Genomic DNA, 22377 nt, shown 5'->3' with positions numbered 1-22377 from the left:
ACTGCTAGATCAGCAGGTCAGCGGTTCAAATCTCACCGGCTCAGGGTTGACTCAGCCTTCCATCCTTCCGAGGTGGGTAAAATGAGGACCCAGATTGTTGGGGGCAATATGCTGACTCTCTGTAAACCGCTTAGAGAGGCCTGAAGGCCTATGAAGCGGTATATAAGTCTACTGCTATTGCTATGACTGCACTGTTTAGTGGCAGAAATTCTGGTCCCAACTGCTATTGTAACTTGTGGACTATGTGTTAGATATTCTATTCCTTTAGAAGTTCTAAGAACAAACTTTGAGATTGTCTTGTCATCATAACTGGATTAAGGGCTTAATTTTTTTTTATGGACAGAATGAATGATTAAAATTGTTACAGGGTTAAAACTGCCCATTTTTGCCTGGAAATTATAATCCTTTTTATATATTCAGAATTTAAATTTGGGTTGTATGGGCTATAGTGGCATTATAGTAGCAACTGAAACACATTGACACATGCTAAAAGTTGTTCCAGATTTTTGCCATTGTTTAATAGCAATAGCAATAGCAGTAGACTTATATACCGCTTCATAGGCCTTTCAGGCCTCTCTAAGCGGTTTACAGAGAGTCAGCATATTGCCCCCAACAATCTGGGTCCTCATTTTACCCACCTCGGAAGGATGGAAGGCTGAGTCAACCCTGAGCCGGTGAGATTTGAACCGCTGACCTGCTGATCTAGCAGTAGCCTGCAGTGCTGCATTTAACCACTGCGCCACCTTGGCTCTAATGTGTTTAAAGGTGTTAAGAGACATCTTGGAATGATAGGAAGCAAAATGTGGGACATGGGAATTTAAAGATTACCTCATCCTTGACTAAAGTAGAGCTTCCCAACATGTTAATATTTCTACATATGGCTGCATCTAATATACAAAGATGTTTAGATTCCAGATGAGTTCTTCCAGTAAAAGAAGTTAGTAAGATAAATACAATTAAACAGGAACATATTCAGAATTTCTGAGAGTATACTTTTCAGAATCTATTTAAAATCTCAGATTAACAAAACAAAATTCAGAATTTAAAGTACAGAAATAGGAATAAAACACAAAAATAAAATTTTAAATACACAACACAAAAATAAAATACACAACAATAACAGCAAAAGCCCTGAAACAATTAATAATGAGAATAGGATACTAGCCAGCTTCTGCAGGTCATAGTTGTTACATTAATCTTTGCAATGATTGTCCAAGTTAAATTTTACAGAAGAAAGATTGTAATTTCTTGATAAAAAAAAACAACATTAAGGTTTTGATAACTGGGTTTGTGAATGCCAGGCATCATGGTTGGTACAATGGGAAATGTTGTAATACATGGGCTACCAACTACCTCTGAATCTGAGCAAAAACAACATGGTTGTGGTGGGGGAGACTAGTAGATGTGGTCACCACAATAGATACTGCATCAGTTCAAATCAAGGTTAAAAAAAATGCCTATGTGAGAAATCCAGTATGTTACAGGTGGCCCCAGTTTAGAAGCCATTCAGTTTCTGAAAGCTACACTCTATGTCTCACGTTTAACTTCAAATGCCTTTGCTTGGCTAATGCTTGGAGGAATTTCTCTTGGGGCCTGTCTGAGATTTTGCTATTTCAGGTTTTGCCTGAAACAAAGGTATGTTTCTGATCTACCTCACTGCATTTGATAGGGTTTTTCTCATCCCCGAGGAGGCAAAATGATTCTGATCTGGCATATTGTGGCATCTCACTTCCTCACCAGACCGAGTATTGACTTAACACCAAGAGAAGATCTGGGATTCATCCATATTATGATGCAGCTGCAGGTTTTCTATGGACCAATCCCAGAATGTATTTAATGTGTAGAATGGGGTACAGAATTCTAACACAAAATCGTGAGCCCTCTTAAATAGTAATAAATTTGTGATGACTGACACTACCAGACTTGCACTTCAAAATTCCAAGAAAACATAAATATAATTTTCACTTATACTTTATGGAAAACAAAAAATGAAACCTTTTAAGGAAAAGAAAATGTTAGGAAGTTCTCCAAATCTGACCTTTGCCATGAAGTTCTTGTATATTATTGGATGCAAGTAACCTGAAATTTTGACTATGAAACCTATAATATTTAAGACAGTTTTAGTTCTTAAGCAAAAGGTCTTATTAAAATGTCAGCTCCCCCCAAAATGCTGTTCCTAGAATAATGTATACATTCAAAATAAAACCACTGGTTTTAAAACTAATTTTCAAATTAAAACTATTAACTTGAATTAATGCTGCAATTTCATATTTAACTTGGGTGCAATAATTTCTTAAGTCATGGATAACGGGAGTTTAAAATTAAGGTGTTTGACTGAGAGAAAAAAAAATAACCCTGCTGTAACTTACGTGGACACTTTTTGACACAAAAGGCGCCATAAGTATATTTGCCATCTCGGTTGGTTTCCATCTGGAAGGTGGCAGGATTGTAGACTGAAGTCTGTGGGCATTGCGTGACACAGGCGCCACTGTCGTTAAAGTTCATGCAGGCCTGGAAATGAAGAAACAGCTCTCAGAGTTTTCATTGGCATTTAGTGAACTGGCATTATGTTAAGTAAAATCTGACTACAACTGTAGGAAAACCTTGTTTGGCTATTAGCAACTCTAGACAGAAAGAACTTATAAAGAAGGCAGTGGAGGGAGCAACTTGATATGCGAAAGGTAAATGTCAACACTCTTTAGATCAGTGTTTCTCAACCTTGACAACTTGAAGATGTCCCGACTTCAACTCCCAGAATTCCCCAGCCAGCATTCGCTGGCTGGGGAATTCTGGGAGTTGAAGTCCGGACATCTTCAAGTTGCCAAGGTTGAGAAACACTGACTTAGATGGACATTGGCTGAACACGGGACAAAAGAAAAAAAAATGTTATGGTGAAAGACATCTTAAATTAGCAAGACTAAATGTCAAACTGATGAAGGAAGGCACAAAAAAATCTGGAAGCCTATTTACGTTCAGTTTAATTTCATTTCTCACTGTTCTTTCTGAGAACTCTTTGTGAGTAAATCTGCTGAAAGAGTAAAGGTGCAGAGGTACACGCCTCTTTGCTTTGAAGAGTGCCCATGTGAAGGAATACTTACCAGCACACAGAGAAAGACAGGTGACTGTCTTGTCTAGCAATTTTCACAGTAGAGTATTATAGGTTGAAGCAAGCAGTCTGTGTTAGAACATCTCTTAATTCATTGTGTTGAAATATTGTTAATTATTCACTTACTTCTTTCTACTAATTCCATTTTTAGCTACTATTGTCTTTCCAGACGATAATGGATAAATTTGTCATTGCAACAAATTGCACAGTAACTGCATAATGAAAAAGGTTTTTTTAAAGGTTATGGCTACAAAACCTTGTTCAACCTGTATCTGACAGCCCCTTCAGCTGAATTGCAGATAACGGATCGGAGTAACAGCTTAGGATCTCTCCTATGCCTGTTATGAAGTGCTGTTTAGTTGCCCTTTCCAGGCCACAGACACACAAAAAAGCCACATTGAATAGGGTGGCTGCAAGTTCATTGTAGATTAATCTGCCTGCTCTGGGTTCAAGAAGAAACTCAGCATTTTCATTCAGATCCCTGAATGTTTAAGCATAAGGATGGACTACATAGGTCAAACCCAGTGGAAAGTACAATGCCTATAACTGGATTTATCCTGGCCTGAAAAATATAGGCACATATGCAAAGAGAGGATCTGGTAACTATCACTGGGAAGAAGCTTAAGATGCCACCAAATAGTTTTTACAAACCTAACAATGTTTAATTAGTTCCTCAAAGCTGCTTTTCTTCTGAAGAAAACATGCACACTTGTAGTCTTTGCATTTACATTTTTTACAATGCCCACTTGATAAACTGTCATTTTGCCCCTAGTCACCACAAAGTTTTCACCTTTAAGGACAGCTTTAAAATAAACACATGATGGCCAAAGGAAGAGAACTGTCCTCCCTCAACTCTTTTTGGTTCATCATTTTAGGTATTTTCATCCAGTGGTGGGATTCAAATAATTTAACAACTGGTTCTCCGCCCTAATGATTTCTTCCAAGAGCCAGTTCACCAAACTGCTCAGAAACGTAAGTGGTGCGAACCGGCTGAATCCCACCATTCCTTTCAGCCAGATTCAGCTTCGTTTCTTCTGGGGCAGCAGAGTGAAAGCTGCATAGTTGTGACAGGCAGGGTTTCTTTCTCTTTGCAAGGTTGAAATCAAGGTGTGCAAGGTTCTTTTTATGTATGGGACAGGATAGTAAATCCCATCACCACCCCTAGCTACAAACTTTCCACTAATCAAAGTGACATATCACTTATTCTTCCATGTTTTCTCATTTCTGATTTAAATCAAGTATTTGTTGGTAGGGTGATACCAAGAGTTCAAATTGCATGATAAAGTGATGCCAGTGAGTGGCAGATTTTGGTTATAGAAAGGGATTCTGCCTTGAATGTCATCTTCTGAAACAATCTCCAAATTTATGCTCTGCAATTCAAGCCCCAGCTTGAAATACACTGTACATCCGCAAATCCAGCTTTGAATTTGATTTTTCACTTTAATTTTAGCCCTGGAATTAAATAACTATTATTTTGTTCATCTGAGCGATTCCTAATTCCAATTTCTCAAATATGTACTCAGTTGGTTCTTCAACTTCAAATGTTGCCAAAAAATATTTTAATCATTATTACTGTGGTAGTGGTTATATTTTATGTTTCCTGTACAAGCAAGCCCCCTGCAATGAAATATAAACTTATGTTTAAAGAAATAATAGAATTAAAGCACTTGCAACTTATTAAGAGTTATAAAAATTTGACCAAAAGAGGAGTAATATGATAAAAAGCTACATTGGATCTAGTCTTCACCCAAAAACTCCCACATATAGTGGATTTTAGAAGACCTGGCTAACAATAAAATAAAATGCAGGATTCTCATGGATTTCATATTTCTTATATCTCTCAATGCCTAAAACCCTTTATATAGCAGAGGACTTCCTTGTGAAGACTGTGAAAGGGAAAGTTTCCTTTAAAAGTCCACCAGGGTAATGAGAAAAAGATTGCTGTCCCCATGGCATAATCTCTGCCCTAATGAGCCCAAAAATCTGAAGCATGGACATAGGTACAGCAGTGCATTCTTTGAGTATCTTGGGAATGAAATCAGTAGCTGCCTCGAATAGAAGACAGACCACCAAAGAAGAAATGGAAGTTGCCTTCTTAGGTAGAAAACATTGGTGATTGTTCTTAGGGAAACATGATTGAAGTTATTTCTGATGTGTGCATTATATTTCAATTAAAATCAAAGTTCCAAATGAATCACAAATTAACCTGTTAATTTTAGGCAAGTAAATAATGCTGGATGAAATTCTCACCAATAAATTGCTCCAAATCTCTAGTTGCAAAACTTATAAACGTTGAATGGGTGAAATAAGTGGTAAGTAACTGGAACATAATAGAAAATACGAATGCTAAGATGTCTGGTGGATATCTCACACTCTATATCAGTGTTTCTCAACCTTGGCCACTTGAAGATGTCTGGACTTCAACTCCGAGAATTCCCCAGCCAGCATTTGCTGGCTGGGAGTTGAAGTCCAGACATCTTCAAGTGGCCAAGGTTGAGAAACACTGCTCTATATGCAATATAATAAAAGTCCAAAACATGTTTACAAATTTCTTGGAGTAAAATACCACAATGAAAAAAGTGGTACAAAAGAAAGACTTTTGAAACCTACGAAGCAGTCAGTGTCTTTAGGTCCGGAACAGCCTCCTGCACATTCTCGATGACAACATTCGCTGACCGATCGTCCATAGCATCGCCCATCACACTGCTCTGCACACACCACTTTTGTTACTAGAGGGGACAGAAGAAAAGTACACAGATGAGAAGAGAAATCAGGAAACATAGCTTAGGTTGCAAATGCACTGAGAAAACACAAAGTTGCAAGAACTGATGAGGTGCTCTTCCACAGATACCAATTAGTTGACCTGGCAGGAAAAAAAGGTGAACACTAAAGCAAATATCTTTTCAAGTAAAGTGGGAGAAAATGTAGACATTGGGGATCTGTTGTGGCCCAGCAGGAGGCATTGGAGCTGCCACCAGACTTCACCAGTGAGGGGCCCTATGAGTCGGCTCTGGAGATGTAGAGGACCCTGTACAGGTTTCCGACTCCAAGCAGGGCGCAGAGAGGATGGTTGGCCACCAGGAGGTGCCTGAGCCTTGGACCAGTGGGGAGGAGACAAGGGAGTGTGATCCGGACATCAGCAGTGGGGAGGAGACAAGGGAGTTGTTCTTGGATGCCCGGCACCGGAGAGCTAATAGGCGGAAGGAACAGTACAGGAGATAATTGCACTCAGCTGGTGGTAATTAGGCTCCTCTCAAGACTATAAAAGGAATGCTTGTGCAAACGCCCCTTTTGCAGGATTCAACATAATTCACTTGAGCTGGAGAACTCTTGGGCTAGCTTGGCAGGCTGGATTGCTGCCAAGGTTAGTCTGTGCTGGATTGCTGGCAACATATTGTCTGTGCTGGATTGCTGCCAAGGTCGTGTCTGTGTGTCAATAAATCCTTGCAGTATCTTTGTCTCGGTGTACTTTGGTGTAGGACGAGGGGGGTCAGAACAGGGATCTAATCAAACTGCTTACCGTTACCACTGGAGTTCATGGGGGAGTTCATTAAAATGATAATGAAATACATTTATTTATCTTAATTATATATTGCCATATTACATATAGAGTTGTGATGGTGAAATGAAGGTATTAGATATCTTCTAATCTAATCACTAATATACAGACAGTTGTGGGAATGAACCATCTTTTCCAACATTTATATCAGAGAGAAGTAGATTTTTAGTTCTGATTTTTTTTTAAAAAAGTGACAAACAATATGCAAAAAGAAAATTAAAAAGAAAGTTCATTTAAAAACATTGTTGAAAGCTACTTGCAAACTGTTTTCTTCTCTGCCATTGCTACGGCTTTTGGTCCTAAGCTCAGGGCCAAAGTCCTAAGCCAGAGCTGAAGTTTCCAAGATGAGAAGCAGATTGCTTCAAAGGAAAGTAGGACAATCTATTTGTTTCTTGATCTGTTATTTCTTTGGATATTTAAATAGCAATTATGCCTTTATAAGAAATCCCATTATTATTTTTAATACTGATAGAAACATACTAACAACAGGTAAGGAAATAAGAGACTATCAACAAGTTAACTTTGCACAAATTCAACTGAATTAAATTATATCTGAACTGAATCAGTTACATTTGAATTGAATTTGTATTGAACTAATTAAGTGAAAGCAAATAATATATCCCTGAAGATCTTTCTCCTAAAGATAGGAAGATATGCTCTAGGTCCAAGCCAAATCAGAATTTGTCAGTTTGTTAACACTGAGCCAGAAATAAACTGTTCAAGAATAAAACGATTCCAACTTTCTCCTCAATTTTAGTGTTGGTTTCAACCTTGTCTTGCATTCAGTGTAAAACTGGTGAATTATAAATAATCAATTTTTACTCTTTATTGTAGAAATGTGTTCAGATAATTAAGCACAGGTGTTTGGTATGTTATTATACTCCTTTACCTTTTGTAAAAAGAATTGAGTTTCATTTTGTTCAAGCTAGCATCTTTCTTTATTCTGCCCCCATCCTGAATTTAGAATTTTGCCCAGAACTGTACAATCATAAAACCTCAAAAAAAGAGAGCTAGTAATTATAGACCAGACTTCAATTTAATGTTTTAGTTCTGAGTTGTGTTTGATGTAACTTGGGTGTAAGTATAGACTACTTAGTTATGCTCTCAGTGGACAGATTGTTCTGTACATTCATTGCAGCCTCTCCTTTGCAAGACATAAAATGAAAATCAGTGTTCAGTTTTATGCACATCTGTTTAGAAGCATGGTTTTAGTAAAACTTGCTTTTTGACAAAGTTTAAGGCTGGAAAGAGGCGGTAAATCCCCTGGGCAGACCTTGTATCTCTTCTGTGATTCAATCAGCATTTTTGTTACATAGTTTAATACATTATACTAGATATTGATTCACATCAGATAAAATCGCAGAAAAGTATATTTCAGTTACATGTTTTCTGACATTCAAAAGGTGTAATTGGCTCTTATGACAGAGTGATAAATATAAAGGGAGGGGTACAGATAAAGATACAGTGAGCAAATGCCATTAGGGAAGTAAACATGAAAGTTAAATTCACCCTGATACAATTTTAAATATTAAAAATGGAAGACAGAAACATATACAATAACAGGTAATAATGTTCAACTGCAACAAAGCTTTTTAAACAACTCCTCTCACAAAAGGGCATCTTTTGAATAAAATTCAGAGTCAAATGTCATATTTTTTGTAATCTATTTATTGATATACGGGTTTAGAAGATTACAGAACTAGGAGCATTCTTAGTAAAAAACTCTCATTAATGTTTGTATTAATGAATTGACATGAATTGTTTCCTCTTATTCCATAAGGGTTTATATTAAGAAACAGATTTTGATTCCTGTCCATTTACAATTGAGGTACAATTGAGGCAGTCCCTGGGGGATCTGGGGGGAGCTAAAATGATGGCCATGTGTAGCACATAAAAACAGGCAGAGTTTCAATTGCGCTGTTGTGGCCACCATCTTGACTTTGTTAGCATGCTGAGAGCATCCTTGGAAAGCTCTCTCTTCCTTGTCTTGAAATTCAGATAAAAAATTGCTATACCTAAGAATACGTTTTTCACTCATCTTCTTTGCAAGAGTTCCACCTATTTAATCCTTGCTGCTTGTTATCAATTGGGAGAGTTCCTCTCACTGTGGAAGTGTCTGAGAATGTTAAGACAGATCATTAGCATGACCAACTGCTGTAATTTACACATTTTGACTAACCTTTGGGCCAGAACAAGCTAAAATAATCACCAACCTCTGGGTCCCTCTTGATTCTTCCAGCTATTTTGTTAATATCAGAGAACTGCCACAGCAATATTAATGGCTAAACTCACTGAGGCCACTTTTAACGTTCTGTTTTGGCTTTTCTATGAGAGCATGCTATGGTAGAATGAATTACTGTTACTCTAATAAACCTTCTGTTCCTAAAATAACTAAATATATTTTCTGTATTTTGACATTTTTAATAATCACTCAAATCTTCTCCTGCTACCTGGGTCCTACTTATGTGTACTTTGTGCCTATAATGCAAGAATAAAGTGTTTGCACATGCTTTCTGGTTATTGGGAAATTTCACCATATTGTTCTCTGTATTTACTTGTTCTTTATTTACCTGTTTCCCCCCTTATTCATACTGCATTTTATTTTCTCAGTTATATTGTGAGTCACTCAGAATTGTTTTGGAGTCAAGTGGTGCCTAAATGGAAATAATAACGACTCTATAGTAACTCATTACGCAGAATTGCTTTATTTCACTATATATATATTCACACACATGCATGCATCCCTCTAAACCTTTCAGTTATAAATTAGTTGAGTTGTCCTTGTGGTTTAATGAGTGCACAACAATCACAGGAACCCTGCTAAAGCATATAATAATCATAACTACTAGAAATAACTTATTTGCTATTTAATTCTGTCTGTTCTCCGGTACTCTGGGAACAGCAGACAATGGAAGCTGATGCTCCTTGGCCTCCCTCCTCACTGGTTTCCAGGGGCATTTATGAAAGTAGTAGCAATACTTGGATTACTTAATTGGGATGCACAGTTGCATGTAATTAATCATTGTAAATGTTTCCTTTAATTCTCTGTTGCATAGAATTATAAATCTACCAAGTGGCAGAGAAAATGGAAAATAGCTGAAATCAATAAGAGGAACATGTAAAGTTATTAGTGTAACGCCAGGATTTTAATTAAATATGTTGATCTTTAGTTAAAATGCTAAATCCACATAATTGATCTAGAGATATTGTTCAGTTTTTTGCTCACATGCACTTGTCTTTATCTTATGGAAATATATGTAATTATTTTTGTTTCCTTTGGATAATTTTTTTAATTGTTTCATATTACATATCATTTATCCATCCAACCATCAATTTGATTAGGTATTTTCAACTACTTGGGGTCTTCAGAACCGTATGATCCTTGGGTTTTAAGGAACTGAATAGGATAGGAGCTAACTAACTAACTAAACAAACAAAGAAAGAAACAAATATTTTCAGAACAAAGCCTTCAGGAAATTGCCAGTTAGTTCCCAACTTCAGGGAATCCATCTAAAATACTCATCTCAAAGAAAAGGAGACACACATTATAAATGCATTGAAACATTTTCCAATTTAAAATGCAAGGCTGGGAAGTATTCCTAACTCATTACTGAATTCACAAACACTTCTACAATATCATCTGAAATGATTAGTGGTCCATTTTTTTCCCACCAAACATTTGAATAGTTGCTCTCCAGAAATTAACGTGGTGATTAAGTGTATTACCCCTATTGACTTTGCTTGCCAGAAGCCAAAAAATTCAGTGGGGGGAATAAAAGGTTACAAAAGTTGATCACATGATCCTGGGATTCTGCAATCATCATAAATACATAACAGTTGCCAAGTAGTTGAATTTTACTCATGCGACCATGGGGATGCTGTGTTGGTTGTAAGTGTGAGAACTTGTTGTAAATAACTTTTCCACTCTAGTTGTAGCTTTTAATGGTCACTAAACAAGTGGCTGTAAGTTGAGGATGATCTGTATTACTATTTGTGAATTGATTTGGGAACTGTTTCAGTCTTCTTTGAAATTTGGGAATATGGGAAAAGGTCTTGAAAAATGAACTCATTCGAATAATTAATTTGTAGAGATTTAAGAATCTTTTTCAAGATCTTGATAGATGGAGATCACTGAGTAAATCAATCACCGCCTCTTTTCTTTGCATCAAGAAGATATTTCTTTACATCAAAACTCAAAGTTAGGGTCAATGTTTCTGCCTATTCTGCCAAGATTTTCTCCCCTTTCTTATTCACATTTTTTTAGCTGAACATTTATTTAGTATATATATTAAGTCGAAACCTTTCAACATTTTGGTATGCATGCCAACCACTCCTTTCCTTTTATCCATCAGGTTTTCAGCATTTGTGTCTATAATCATGAAGATTGCAGTGATGCTATGTTATTCATGTTTGAATTTACAGTGATCCCAGTAAGACAGATTCCTAAATGTCAGCAATCATACATGTACACATTTTCATGATGCAGACTTTAAAACCAATGTGATGATATCTAGGGACCACACAAATACCATACATTGTTTTGAGATCTTGCTGCTCACTGTGCACTTTCTAATTGTGGGGGATTTCTATGACTCCTGAGCAGGCTGTTTGACTTTAGTAAAACTCCTTGAAAATAAGGTAGAAAGAGCGTGGGATAGTTTTATTTCCATTGCTTTCTCGTTAAAAAAAGGTTAAAGTTTGAATGTATGGCACAGTCTGTTTTACTACTTCAGGACTGCACTGCTTATTTCCATATCATAGTAAGGTTATGTCAATCAGGAAACAAAAATTTCATAACATACTGTAATTATTTGATAAAAATTTCAATAATGTCAACAGCCTGATTTTTTATTTGTCTTAATGTCTTCTTCTCACTTTAAAATTATTTCTTATTCAAATATACTTACAACTCTGGCACTCATCTGCTGAAGGTCCCCAACATCGATTTCCACAGGATTTGTGACACTGTCCACCTTTAGAAAGAATAGAGCAAAATTAAGAGATTATTGACCGTCTATTTTCTTCAGTGCCCTTAAGCTTCATCTCAGAACAACTCTAGCCAATACTAGGAAATCTAGTATGGAAATTTCATGAGATTATTTATGTTTTCCTACTGATGTAATATAGGGAAGAAAAAAGGTTCCTTGGAAAATCTGCCATGTTTCCTATCGTGTTTCCCCGAAAATAAGACAGGGTCTTATTTTCTTTTGACCCCTCAGAAAAGCAATTGATCTTATTTTTAGGGTGGTCTTATTATTTTTGAGGTGCAGGAGAGCAGTGAGCATGGTCACCTCATGGCTGCTGCTGTGTTGTGTGTCGCTGGGCCTGCCGCTCTTTTTGGAGCAGACCTTAGCATGACAGAAGGGGTGAGGTGGCTAGGGTTGCGGGGGGCGGCCGTTAGGTAAGGGCACGTGGGGTGCATGGGGTATGTCCAGCCCTCCCTTTCCCCCCTCTCCGACCTTGCCTCCTCACCTCATGGTGTTTGTGCGACAAGCAACCAGAGAAAATGGCAGCAACCAACTGCACTTGTGTTTAAATGTTTTCAGGGAGGGCTTAGTTTAGCGGGGAGGGTTTATATTAGCACATGCGCTCAAAAGCCCAATTGGGCTTATTATCTGGTGAGGTCCTATTTTGGGGGAAACAGGATATATATATATATATATATATATATATATATATATATATATATATATATATATATATGTGTGTGTGTGTGTGTGTGTGTGTGTGTGTGTGTGTGTGTGTGTGTGTGTGTGTGTGTGTGTGTGTGTGTGTGTGTGTGTTTTATTTGTGCTGATAAATAAATAAAGGGAGACTAGTATAGATCTATTTCAAGCTATTTAGCTCTCATCCGCTAGCCATACCCTTACTGGGATTCGAACCTTTGCTGTATTGCATCTTAGGCAAACATCTTAGCCATTATGCCACAGGTCTCCTCCTTATCAGCTGAATAATTATATAATTATATATATATATATATATGAATTAAAGGTAACTTATGATAGAACTATGGATCCTATTTGCACCATTTTGTCTTAGACGGCTATTGTAGAAATGCAAATGTCTAACTATTAAAATCTTTTTCTAACTCTATATCTGTGTCCAAGCAATAAGAAAAAAGGTAAAGCAGAGAGAATAAATTAACATGTCAAAAGAAAAGTAAAAGCCTAAAATCTGTAATCCAACATTCACAGTTGAGCATCAGTCTACCAACAGTCATCTGCCTTGGCACCTTCCAGGGATGGGGCCTCTCTGATTTTACTTTATTTAGAGGTTTTTTTTAAAAAAAAAAATACAGTCATATTCATGGGAGACCAAATTATTAGGTAAAAGTATCAGTCCAAAGCAACATGTTTATTTTCAACAATGCACCAAGGCTTCGGCTCTAGAGTAATTTTTCAGAAATAAAACTGGTGGAAAGCCCATTGTATTGTTATCCTAGCATGTCTTTGGATAATTGGTCCAGTGGTGGGATTCAGCCGGTTCGCACCTATTCGGGAGAACCGGTTGTTAACTTTCTAAGCAGTTCGGAGGACCAGTTATTGGAAGAAATCTCCTTTTGTTTTTTTTGCACTTTACAGGGCTAATCCTGTAAGGAAGGCAGGAAGGAAACATTCTGGGGTTGTTTCTAACTTAATCTTTATTGACCTGCTTACAGAAACTGTCTCTCCGGTTAATCCTTATTACATTGTCACAGCTAAGGCAAAATTCCCCATCGACCTGAGTGACCTTGAGTTGGCCACGCCCACCCAGTCACATGACCACTGAGCCGTGCCTACCCAGCTGGTCATTAGGGCAGAGAACTGGTTGTTATATTATTTGAATCCCACTACTGAATTGGTCCCACTGTAAAACTGTTTTTCCTTAATGGATGCTTATACTAATATGTAACCTGAATTTATCTTTTCCAGAAATCATTGTGTAGTGACAGCAGAGAGGCATCTCTGACAGAAATGATTAATGTTTGATAGCAAGACCAACCACAGTTTGATACGCACAGCAGGTAGTTGATTGTAAGGTCAGACTGAAACATCTTCTCTGCAATGCCACTTTCTGGCAGCTCCTGTTAAGGACCAAATTTCTTTTCTTCATGCAGTTAAATCAAGTAACTGGTCCTGTCCCAGCCCAATATTTTGAGGAGAAAGTTACATTCCTTTATTTCTATGCAAACTAATAGACACTTGTTTATCTCCTTAAAATTATGTTTGCTGTATAACAAATAACTTGTATATTTGTTCATTTGTGATGTTCCTCATTGTACTGGCTTGCTTCTGCATGCCTGCAGAATGTCAGAAATGACATAATATAATTTTTCACCTGCTTTCTTTTTGATCCACCCCAAGCTTTTATAAATGATGAAGAAAGCAAATTTTCTAACAAGGACAGCTGACATAAGTTTCCATGAACTTTTGGCCAGGAGATCAAACACAAATTCTGGGATAAAGTGAAAAAAATGATTCAGATTTCCAAATATGGATCCTAAACTTTGGCTCTTTTCCTTTTCTTAAAAGAGACACAATGATAATATTTAACATGTAAAATAGCTTTGAAACTGTTTTGGTATGAATTACTCTTCTTAATGCAACATCTAAGTGTAAATATTTCTGCTCTATAAAGAAGTACACTTGAAGAAGTACAGACAGTCGTGGAGAATATATACTCATATATATTCATTTGCCTTCATTCATAATATATACTCAATCAAATGCCATCATTTTCTGACAACCTCATAATATTGTTAGAATTTACTAATTAAGTTATACAACAGTTGCACATGTATTCTAACCACTCCATTAAAAACATCAGGCCCAAGGTTCATTTGAAGCAATTATGAAAACTTTTTTATATCTGTATATAATTTTTGGCTATTGCCTAGCATCTGGTTATTGGGATCAAGACTTCTGTTGCAGTTATGACACACAGGTCCCTTCTTATCAAGAGGAAAGTAATACCATCTGGCACAAAGAACAGAACTTTAACCTGTAACAATAATTGTGACAACTAAAGCACTCTATATGAAAATTAGATATACCAAACTGTCTTAGAAAAAAAAAGGTTATTTAGGAATGAGGGAGAGTAAGGAAATACTGAAGAATTATGACTTTATATGAAAGAAAAGTGGTATAAATACATAAATGTAAGTAAAGACTTGCAAAGACTTGAAATTCTGTTCAGATCTATTCTCTCATATATGAGGAAAAATAATTTTGCCTGATCCAAGTAGTATATATTTCAGTTTAAAAAGGAAGAAACTGAATGTCACTGGGAATACTGCCCAGTGAAGTAGAGTGTTATGCTTCTGACAAAATTAAATCCTATTGATCCTATTAAATTAAATTAAATCCTATTCTTTTGATAAGTCTGTGCTTTAAATAATCTTTTCATGAATGTATGTTGCTTACTATTTTATTATATGTTTCTATCTTATGTCTGTATTCCCCCTTCCCGGTTTTGTGTGAGCCGCCCTGAGTCCCCTCAGGGAAAAGGGCGGCCTACAAATACTAATAAAATTCTAAAAAAAAAAAATTCTAAAAAAAAAAATTTTCAGTTTATTATGACATAATCCAAAAGACAGGCTCAAATCTCAGTCTGGTGAATAAGAAAGCATTTCCTACTTAAACTGATTCATGAGGCCAATTTGACTTGGGGTTCAAATCCAATTCAACATGGACAACTCTTATTTCCTCTTATTTCCACACTGACTATCACTAGCAATCGAATGACTCTCTTTTTCCTCTGAATTTTTTTTTTTTTGCATTTATTGAACAGAATTGTTGTTTTCAAGAATATTTTATTGAAACCAGAATTATGCAAGTGCCACATATATATTCCTGTTCAAATTGTATCTGCACCAAGTGCAAACATATTGGATTGCTGGAAGAAAAAATTCTGTTGTATCTAAAGAATTACTACAGACATAAACAATACCAAGGATGAAAGCTTTCTTTAAAGTATTTTGGTGAATTTCAGAAGAAAAATAAATAACATTGTCATAGGTGTGTACTACAGATCACCCAACCAAGTAGAGGAAATAGACAAACTTTTGGGTAATCAGTTAACTGGTGTGTGCAGGAAACATACCAGAGGTGGGTTGGCCTGGATCAGTGAGGCTCCGCCCACCTGCCTGGACACTTCTGCGCATGCACAGAAGTGTCAAACGAGGGCGCCTGAACCGGTAGTAAAAAAATTAGCACTGCCTTCTATGAATGTGGGGCTGGACAAGTGGGAATAGAGAATTCACTATTTGGCACACAGATGCCCCCAAACCTACTTTCATTTCTTTTATCATTTTATTTCTTCATGCTGGGCATCTTCTCTATGGCATTACATTTTTCTGTTTTCAATCTTTCAATGTAAGCATAAATAGCCAAGCTTCCAAATTTTACACAACCCTCACAGTCTGATTGTTAAGGAAATTTGGTGATACAATAACTGTACACAGAAAATATCCTAGAGAATGCTTTGTTTTCTGAAATAGAGATCTACAGATGTTCAACTCTGCCCTCAAGTTCCAGGATGCTCCAGACCACAAAGCCAGTGCTGAGAATTCAGGGAAATTAAATCCACCTATCTGGAAAACAGCTGGGAAAAGCAACCTAGTGACAGAGATGGGCTGCATTTCGAGAAAGCTCCATAAATGCTGTACTAATCAACATATCAGGGAACTGCCATATCCAAATAAAAGCTTGGTGCTGATATTATGCTTAATAAAAATCCCACAACATTGATCCACTTCTCCTGAAAATAAACACAAGTTATTTTTAACAGACTTTGACATGTCTACCTGTTTCCTGTTATGTTATTTTTGTAGTGTCAGATGATAATTTGCATTTAAATAGAGATATTTAACTGTAGAGCAAGAAGAAGCCTGCAAACTGTCTCTTCTTCTTATTGGAAACTTGAAAGTGTCGGCTTTATTGTTTTCTCCCCTCACTGCTATACAGGCAAAATGAGGTGCTGAAAGCGTAGATAGCGGAAATTTGAAATAAATTATCACAAGTCTTTTTGAAGGTCATATATCAAGTAAATTGGAAGAAAGCATGCTTTGCTTTATTTGCTAATAATAAGGTGTCCAACAGATATTGGACCAGATTCCAATCCTGTAATTTATTTTACTAATGCAATTCTCTGCATTGAAGGAAATGAACTAATTCAGTATATTTGAATCATCTTCTGTCATAAGGTTAATACTATAGAACGTCTTACAGAGAAGTAAGAAATAATTCGTTAAGATTATCAGTTCATGGAGGGAGGAGCCAATGTCGCGATGAGATGGTTGTGTGGTCTCAATGCTCTGAGACCACAGCCAACACTTATGCCACTGGGTGGTCCAAACGGACCTAAACCGTCCCGAAGAGACGGTGAAGAGGAAGAATATGTCTTGCTGATCTCGGGGATATCGCAAAATCCTCGAAAGAAGCAAGAGAAGTTCTTCAAGCCAGTGACAAAAAATCCAGCCAAAGGCTGACAAAGTTGGGATGGCCCAAAATGGAAGGATATGGAAAAAGAAAGTGTTTCCAGCTGATGAGGAATTTTTATTGTTTTAAAAAAGAGATTGCCTATACAAACTCAAAAACCAATTTAAATTAAAGAATAGAAAAATCAAGCGGCGGAATTGAATTTGGAATGGTTTTGGACAGTGGTTATCTTACTTTTTAAATGTTATTTACATGAATCAAATCTATACAAAACTTTTGAAACAGATGGATTAAGTTTTCTTCTTCTATCTTCTCTTTGTGACTCTATGTAATTTACAGAATTTTTCCTCTTTTATTGCTGTGGGTATTTTTTTAATTCATTTAAAGATTGGACCTCTTTTTCTAATTTGATATGCAAAAATGATACAAAAAGAAACTCTTTAACAGTGTCTCTGCTCCGGAGGATGGGGGGTATTGTTGATCGGAGTTTTGTGTATTCAAAATGGAACTTTTTCTTTCTTTTATGGATTGCTTTGACTTGGTGCCACAAGGCTTTACTGTTTGGCTATAGACTGATAAGAGCACACAAATGTCCCTTTCAAGTATGTTTTCGACCAGAGAGAAGTGAGAGCAGCATTCTTTGTAAATCTATGCTTTAATTTTGTTGATCTTTCAAGCTAGAGTAGCTGTGTTTGTCAGAATGACACAATCCCAAACAAAAATAGAGGTCTTGACTTTGCAAAATATATTTTCAGAACTACATAAATTATCAAATATAGTAGAGAAAAAACTGGAATACCTAGAGCACATAACAAGAAAATATGATGAAAAAATTGAAAATGTTCATCAAATGCAAAACGGGGTGATTGAAACTCAAAACACTGAAGTGGAAAATGAATATAAAGAGACTAAACCTGCTGATATCTATGGTAATTGGTTTGTTCCTGAAAATCGAAAGAATGGAATACAGAAAGAGGAATTAAATGGAGAGGAAATCTATTTCAAAGATCAAGATATAGAAGAAGATAAAATTAAAGAACCTATGGACTTAAAGAAAGAAATTCCACTAGCAAAAATTTTGATAACACTGCTGACAATCAAAGACAAACTGAATAAGGAAACAGAAAGGGGGCATCAAGATTATATGAGAGATCTCATAAGCAAGGAGTTGCTAAGAGAAGTCCATACAAAGCTGATCAAGAAGATGACTAGAGGATTGGTACCACAAATGGCAGAAGATATGAGATTGTTTTGTTATTGGAAAGATACAAGTTGATAGATGGAAGAATATAACTTAAAACTAGTTAAACTTAGTGAAATTTAGTGATAATAGATATAGTTAAAGAAATAATTTATAATGATAATGTATACAACGTGTAGTGTTATGATAAGTAACAATTGGATATGAATATTGAAAGGAAGGAAGGAAGGAATACCATGAAAGGAAGATTAGAAATCCTTTTAGATTATATAAAAGATAAAAAAGATAATAAAATAGAAAAAATAAAAAAGAATTAAGTTAGATTATTAGGGGGGAAATGTTATGATACATGATATAGTCAAATAAAGGAGGGATAATGATGACAACACACACACACACACACACACACATATATATATATGTATGTATGTATGTATGTATATGTATATATATGTATATGTATATATGGATACAATATAAGGAAACTGGATGAAAATTGCAAACAGCGAATTGGAAAGGAAAGGAGGATTATAAAAGTTTGTTAGTAAATATTATGGATGTTTAGCTAGAATAGGACATAAGGATTCAGTGCTATTGGAGGATTTTAGAAATACTAAATGAAATACCAGTATGTGGTTATGTATTAAATTTCGGTATATTAAATCTGTGATTTTTCTGACAAAGCCAATGGGGAAGCCTGATTTACTTTACAACCGTGTTATTAATTTAACAACTACAGTGATTCACTTCACAACTATGGCAAGAAAGATTGTAAAATGGAGGAAAACTCACTTAACAACTGTCTCACTTAGCAAGAGAAAATTTGGGCTCTACATCTTTCTTCAGGAGGGCTGATGCTTCAATCTCCCAAAAAGGCCCTCCCTGAATCCAGCCATCCAAATGTGGCAACATATCAACCTGTTATCAACCTCTAATCACTCTTCTAGCACTAGTAATTATCAGAGTGAAGTTACTAGAGGAAGCAGACTTTTCAGTTGCATCGGAAATGCTGCCAATGCCTTAAACAAGACCCTGGAGGTAGAGAGATTCTGGAGGGGATGAAACTTGCTGTTTTTTCATCAGATTTACTGTTTTTTCCATCAATGTACTTTGAAATCTTCACTGTAGTCTCTTGATGTGATAACATTACCAGTGAGCTTCTGAACTGATGACTACTACTTGATAGACATGTTGGGTTCAGCTCCAAGTGGGGAAAAAGACACTGGAGACATGGAGGCTGCTTGGAAAGATGGTTTATTGGTGGACAGGGCCACATGGCTTGAGCCCTGAACAGAAAAGGTGATCACATGCTTCAATGTTGGTGGAGAAGAAGAGAAGGGCTGAGGGAGGGGCTTGCTAGGCTTTTATACCCTGTTCAGTCCCACCTCTCTGTTTCCTGTTCCTGTGTAAGAAATGTATTCTAATTGGTTGTCAGATTCCCATGGTGCCATGCAGGGGGCTACTCTCTAGGCTGTTTTGAATCCAGGTATAGATGAGTTCTCAGATGCCATGTGGAGAGTTGAATAATATCCCTTCCCCCTGCAGCTGCAGTGGGGAAGTCTTTATTATGTAAAGTGGGCTAGCCTGGCCTTCTCAATGGCCTATTGACAAAGTAGGGATGGGCAGGAAGCTACAGGCAACTATTCTGTCTTTTAAAGCATGTTTCTTTCTTTTCACATCCAGAGAAATATTTTGCCTTTTCAATATTTCCTAGGATATTTCATTTTTCTGGGAGAGGGCTGGGTGATAACTTCCCACAGACAGATGGAAACAACTGATTGGGGGAGAGGAGCTGGCAGCTTTGCTCAGCTCCACTTGGTATGCCAGCTGTGGTCTTGTTTGAAGTACAAAGTTATCCCTACTGTCCTTTGCCCCCTTATCACCATTCATCCAGGGCTTCCTTTGAAGACCACCCTGGAACTTCAATTGATCCAGAATATCCTGAGAGAAATGTCCAGTGGTCCCCACTTCACAGAAGACATGTGGGTGTTGCTTTCCTGTCATAAAGATTATGCTCTACTGTAGCCTTCTGAAGGAACTCAATCTAAGTTTCACATTGTTGGATTTCTGGAAGTTATTAAAAACATAATTATTCTGGAAAACATTTGGGATATAATAGCTAACCATCAATTTTATTCATTTTAAAACTGTTTATATGTTAAGTGCTGGCTACTTATCTTCATTTTCTATTATTGAAGTTTTATTTTGTTACTTGTGTCATTTTTATTTCTATGTATTATATTATGGATATTTTACAGCTTTGTTTATGAATACATTATAAATCATCAAGAGTCTCCTTGATTGTGGCATACATAAATAAATAAAACGAATGAATAAATAAATAAGTATTTTACTCGTTGCCATAGGAGTAGGGATATCTCTGTCTCCTAGATTGGGAAGAAAATATTCCTATAGCAAAAATGGTATTTATTTTTCATACAGGCTGCGCTGAAGCACCAATGGCTTCACCCCTTCTTCTATACAGAGCTGCCTGTCTTAGTAGCTACTGGCTGGCTACTCCTAGCTTCCATCCCATTATTGCCATCCCATTACTCATACTGAAGTCCCCAAATTCTTTCTTCACTGATAGCCTTCAAATGGATTCTCATCTATGAGCTGATATAATCCATCTGGCCTGGTCATCCTATCTGGCTGCTGACTATTATGAAATTAGAAGGGCTCACCTCTGCCCCCACACTTTTGCTATAGCTAGCCTCAATACTGAAATTACTACAGACAGCCCATCTCTCTGGCAGATCTTTGCATGGAGCCTTATATTTCCATAGCACTAGTTATCAATATTCCAAGGTGCAGCCTTTCAAATTGAGCTGTGAACTGGAAATCATCCATGGATCTATGGATAGACCTTTTAAAAAAAAAAACGTAAGATAATTTGCCAAGTCTCTTTGAAAGCTACAGTGAAAATGGCCATGTAGGGACAGAGTGTAGCTTCTGGAGAGGGGTAGTCTTGCAGCAGATCAATTAAAGCAGATCACCAATATCTTCTTTTATTTATCCTACAATTTCATCATGAGATGTCTTCTGCTGGCATATGACTTAAAAGACTACTTTTGTGCCCAGACGCCTACTGTTCACACTGCTCATTAACTTAATTAACTCCTTTTGACACCTGCAAAGTCACTCTGCTATCAGTAGTACCTGGTTCTTTGTAAGACTGGAAACCACCTGGCAGAAAAAGCTCAAAGCAAATAGTTCGTCACATCTAATATTGTGGTAGACAAATGTTGGCTCACAACAATTAACTGGAGCCTGGCCATCTGTACAATATGTTAGTTTTTCTTTTTTTTTAAAGTATTAACCTCAGTAGTTAAACATTACTGGATGAAGAATATACTGGGAGTGGGGAGAAGAAGAGAAATTGAATGTGATAGTGTGTGAAGAATCAGCAGCTAGAAAAAGAAAATCTCTTTTTCTTCTTTGTTCAGAGTCTGTAGGAAGATAGGATACAACATTTGCCATGTTCACAAATGTCTTTTACTTCAGAATCATAGGTTGCTCTTTTAGCTATGCTTTTACATTTTTTTTGTCATGTGAATTGTGAATTAGTGCAAAAACTTAAAAACTAAAACTGCCAAAGAGTGTAATGCTATGTAAACTACTCTGTGGCTCTCATTGGGGCTCACTTCTAAGAATATAAGAATGTGTTTCAACAGTCAAACTTATTTTGGCTTGGAAACTCAGAAATGAGAAAATAAGCTGCTTGAAAGTATTCTAAGCCCTAATATGTCTGAATATTTCTACATCCCAATGGATTCATTTGCAATATATTTTTCTTGTTTATCATGGAAATTAGTACAACATTTTAAAGAATGCCAGTTTTTTTTTTCTTTTTCATTTTTTTCCTCAGAAGATAAATATAATTTTTCCAGCATTTTCTGTGAACTGTTAATAACCAATTATTTAGCTACATTAGAAATATGATACTAAAGTAATGCATGTTCCACTATCAGACATCAAGAAAAGTATGGGATTACCCTAAATCCTGATTCATTTCTTGTTCCATAACTCAGACTATGTGATTCCAAAATATATACCAGCAGGGGATGAAGAATGCTAGGAAGTGACCTATAAC

General features: G+C 36.5%; 1 protein-coding gene across 4 annotated transcripts in view; it reads right to left on the bottom strand.

Annotated features, from left to right (window-relative positions):
* ERBB4 (erb-b2 receptor tyrosine kinase 4) overlaps window positions 1–22377 on the bottom strand; it is a 769459-nt gene that overhangs the window by 233296 nt on the left and 513786 nt on the right. For all 4 annotated transcript variants that reach the window (XM_087706314.1, XM_087706322.1, XM_087706329.1 and 1 more), the window contains exons 5-7: window positions 11573–11638; window positions 5717–5835; window positions 2370–2511 (exon numbers count right to left, since the gene is read on the bottom strand). In XM_087706314.1, the coding sequence (XP_087562440.1) occupies window positions 2370–2511; window positions 5717–5835; window positions 11573–11638 (327 nt within the window). The remainder of the gene's footprint in view (window positions 1–2369; window positions 2512–5716; window positions 5836–11572; window positions 11639–22377) is intronic.

Source organism: Thamnophis sirtalis, unplaced genomic scaffold (assembly GCF_051295495.1).
Source record: "Thamnophis sirtalis isolate CommonGarterSnake01/CBP01778 unplaced genomic scaffold, rThaSir2_p1.2 scaffold_1, whole genome shotgun sequence".
Classification (NCBI taxonomy): domain Eukaryota; kingdom Metazoa; phylum Chordata; class Lepidosauria; order Squamata; family Natricidae; genus Thamnophis; species Thamnophis sirtalis.
This window is presented reverse-complemented; position numbering and strand designations above follow the sequence as displayed.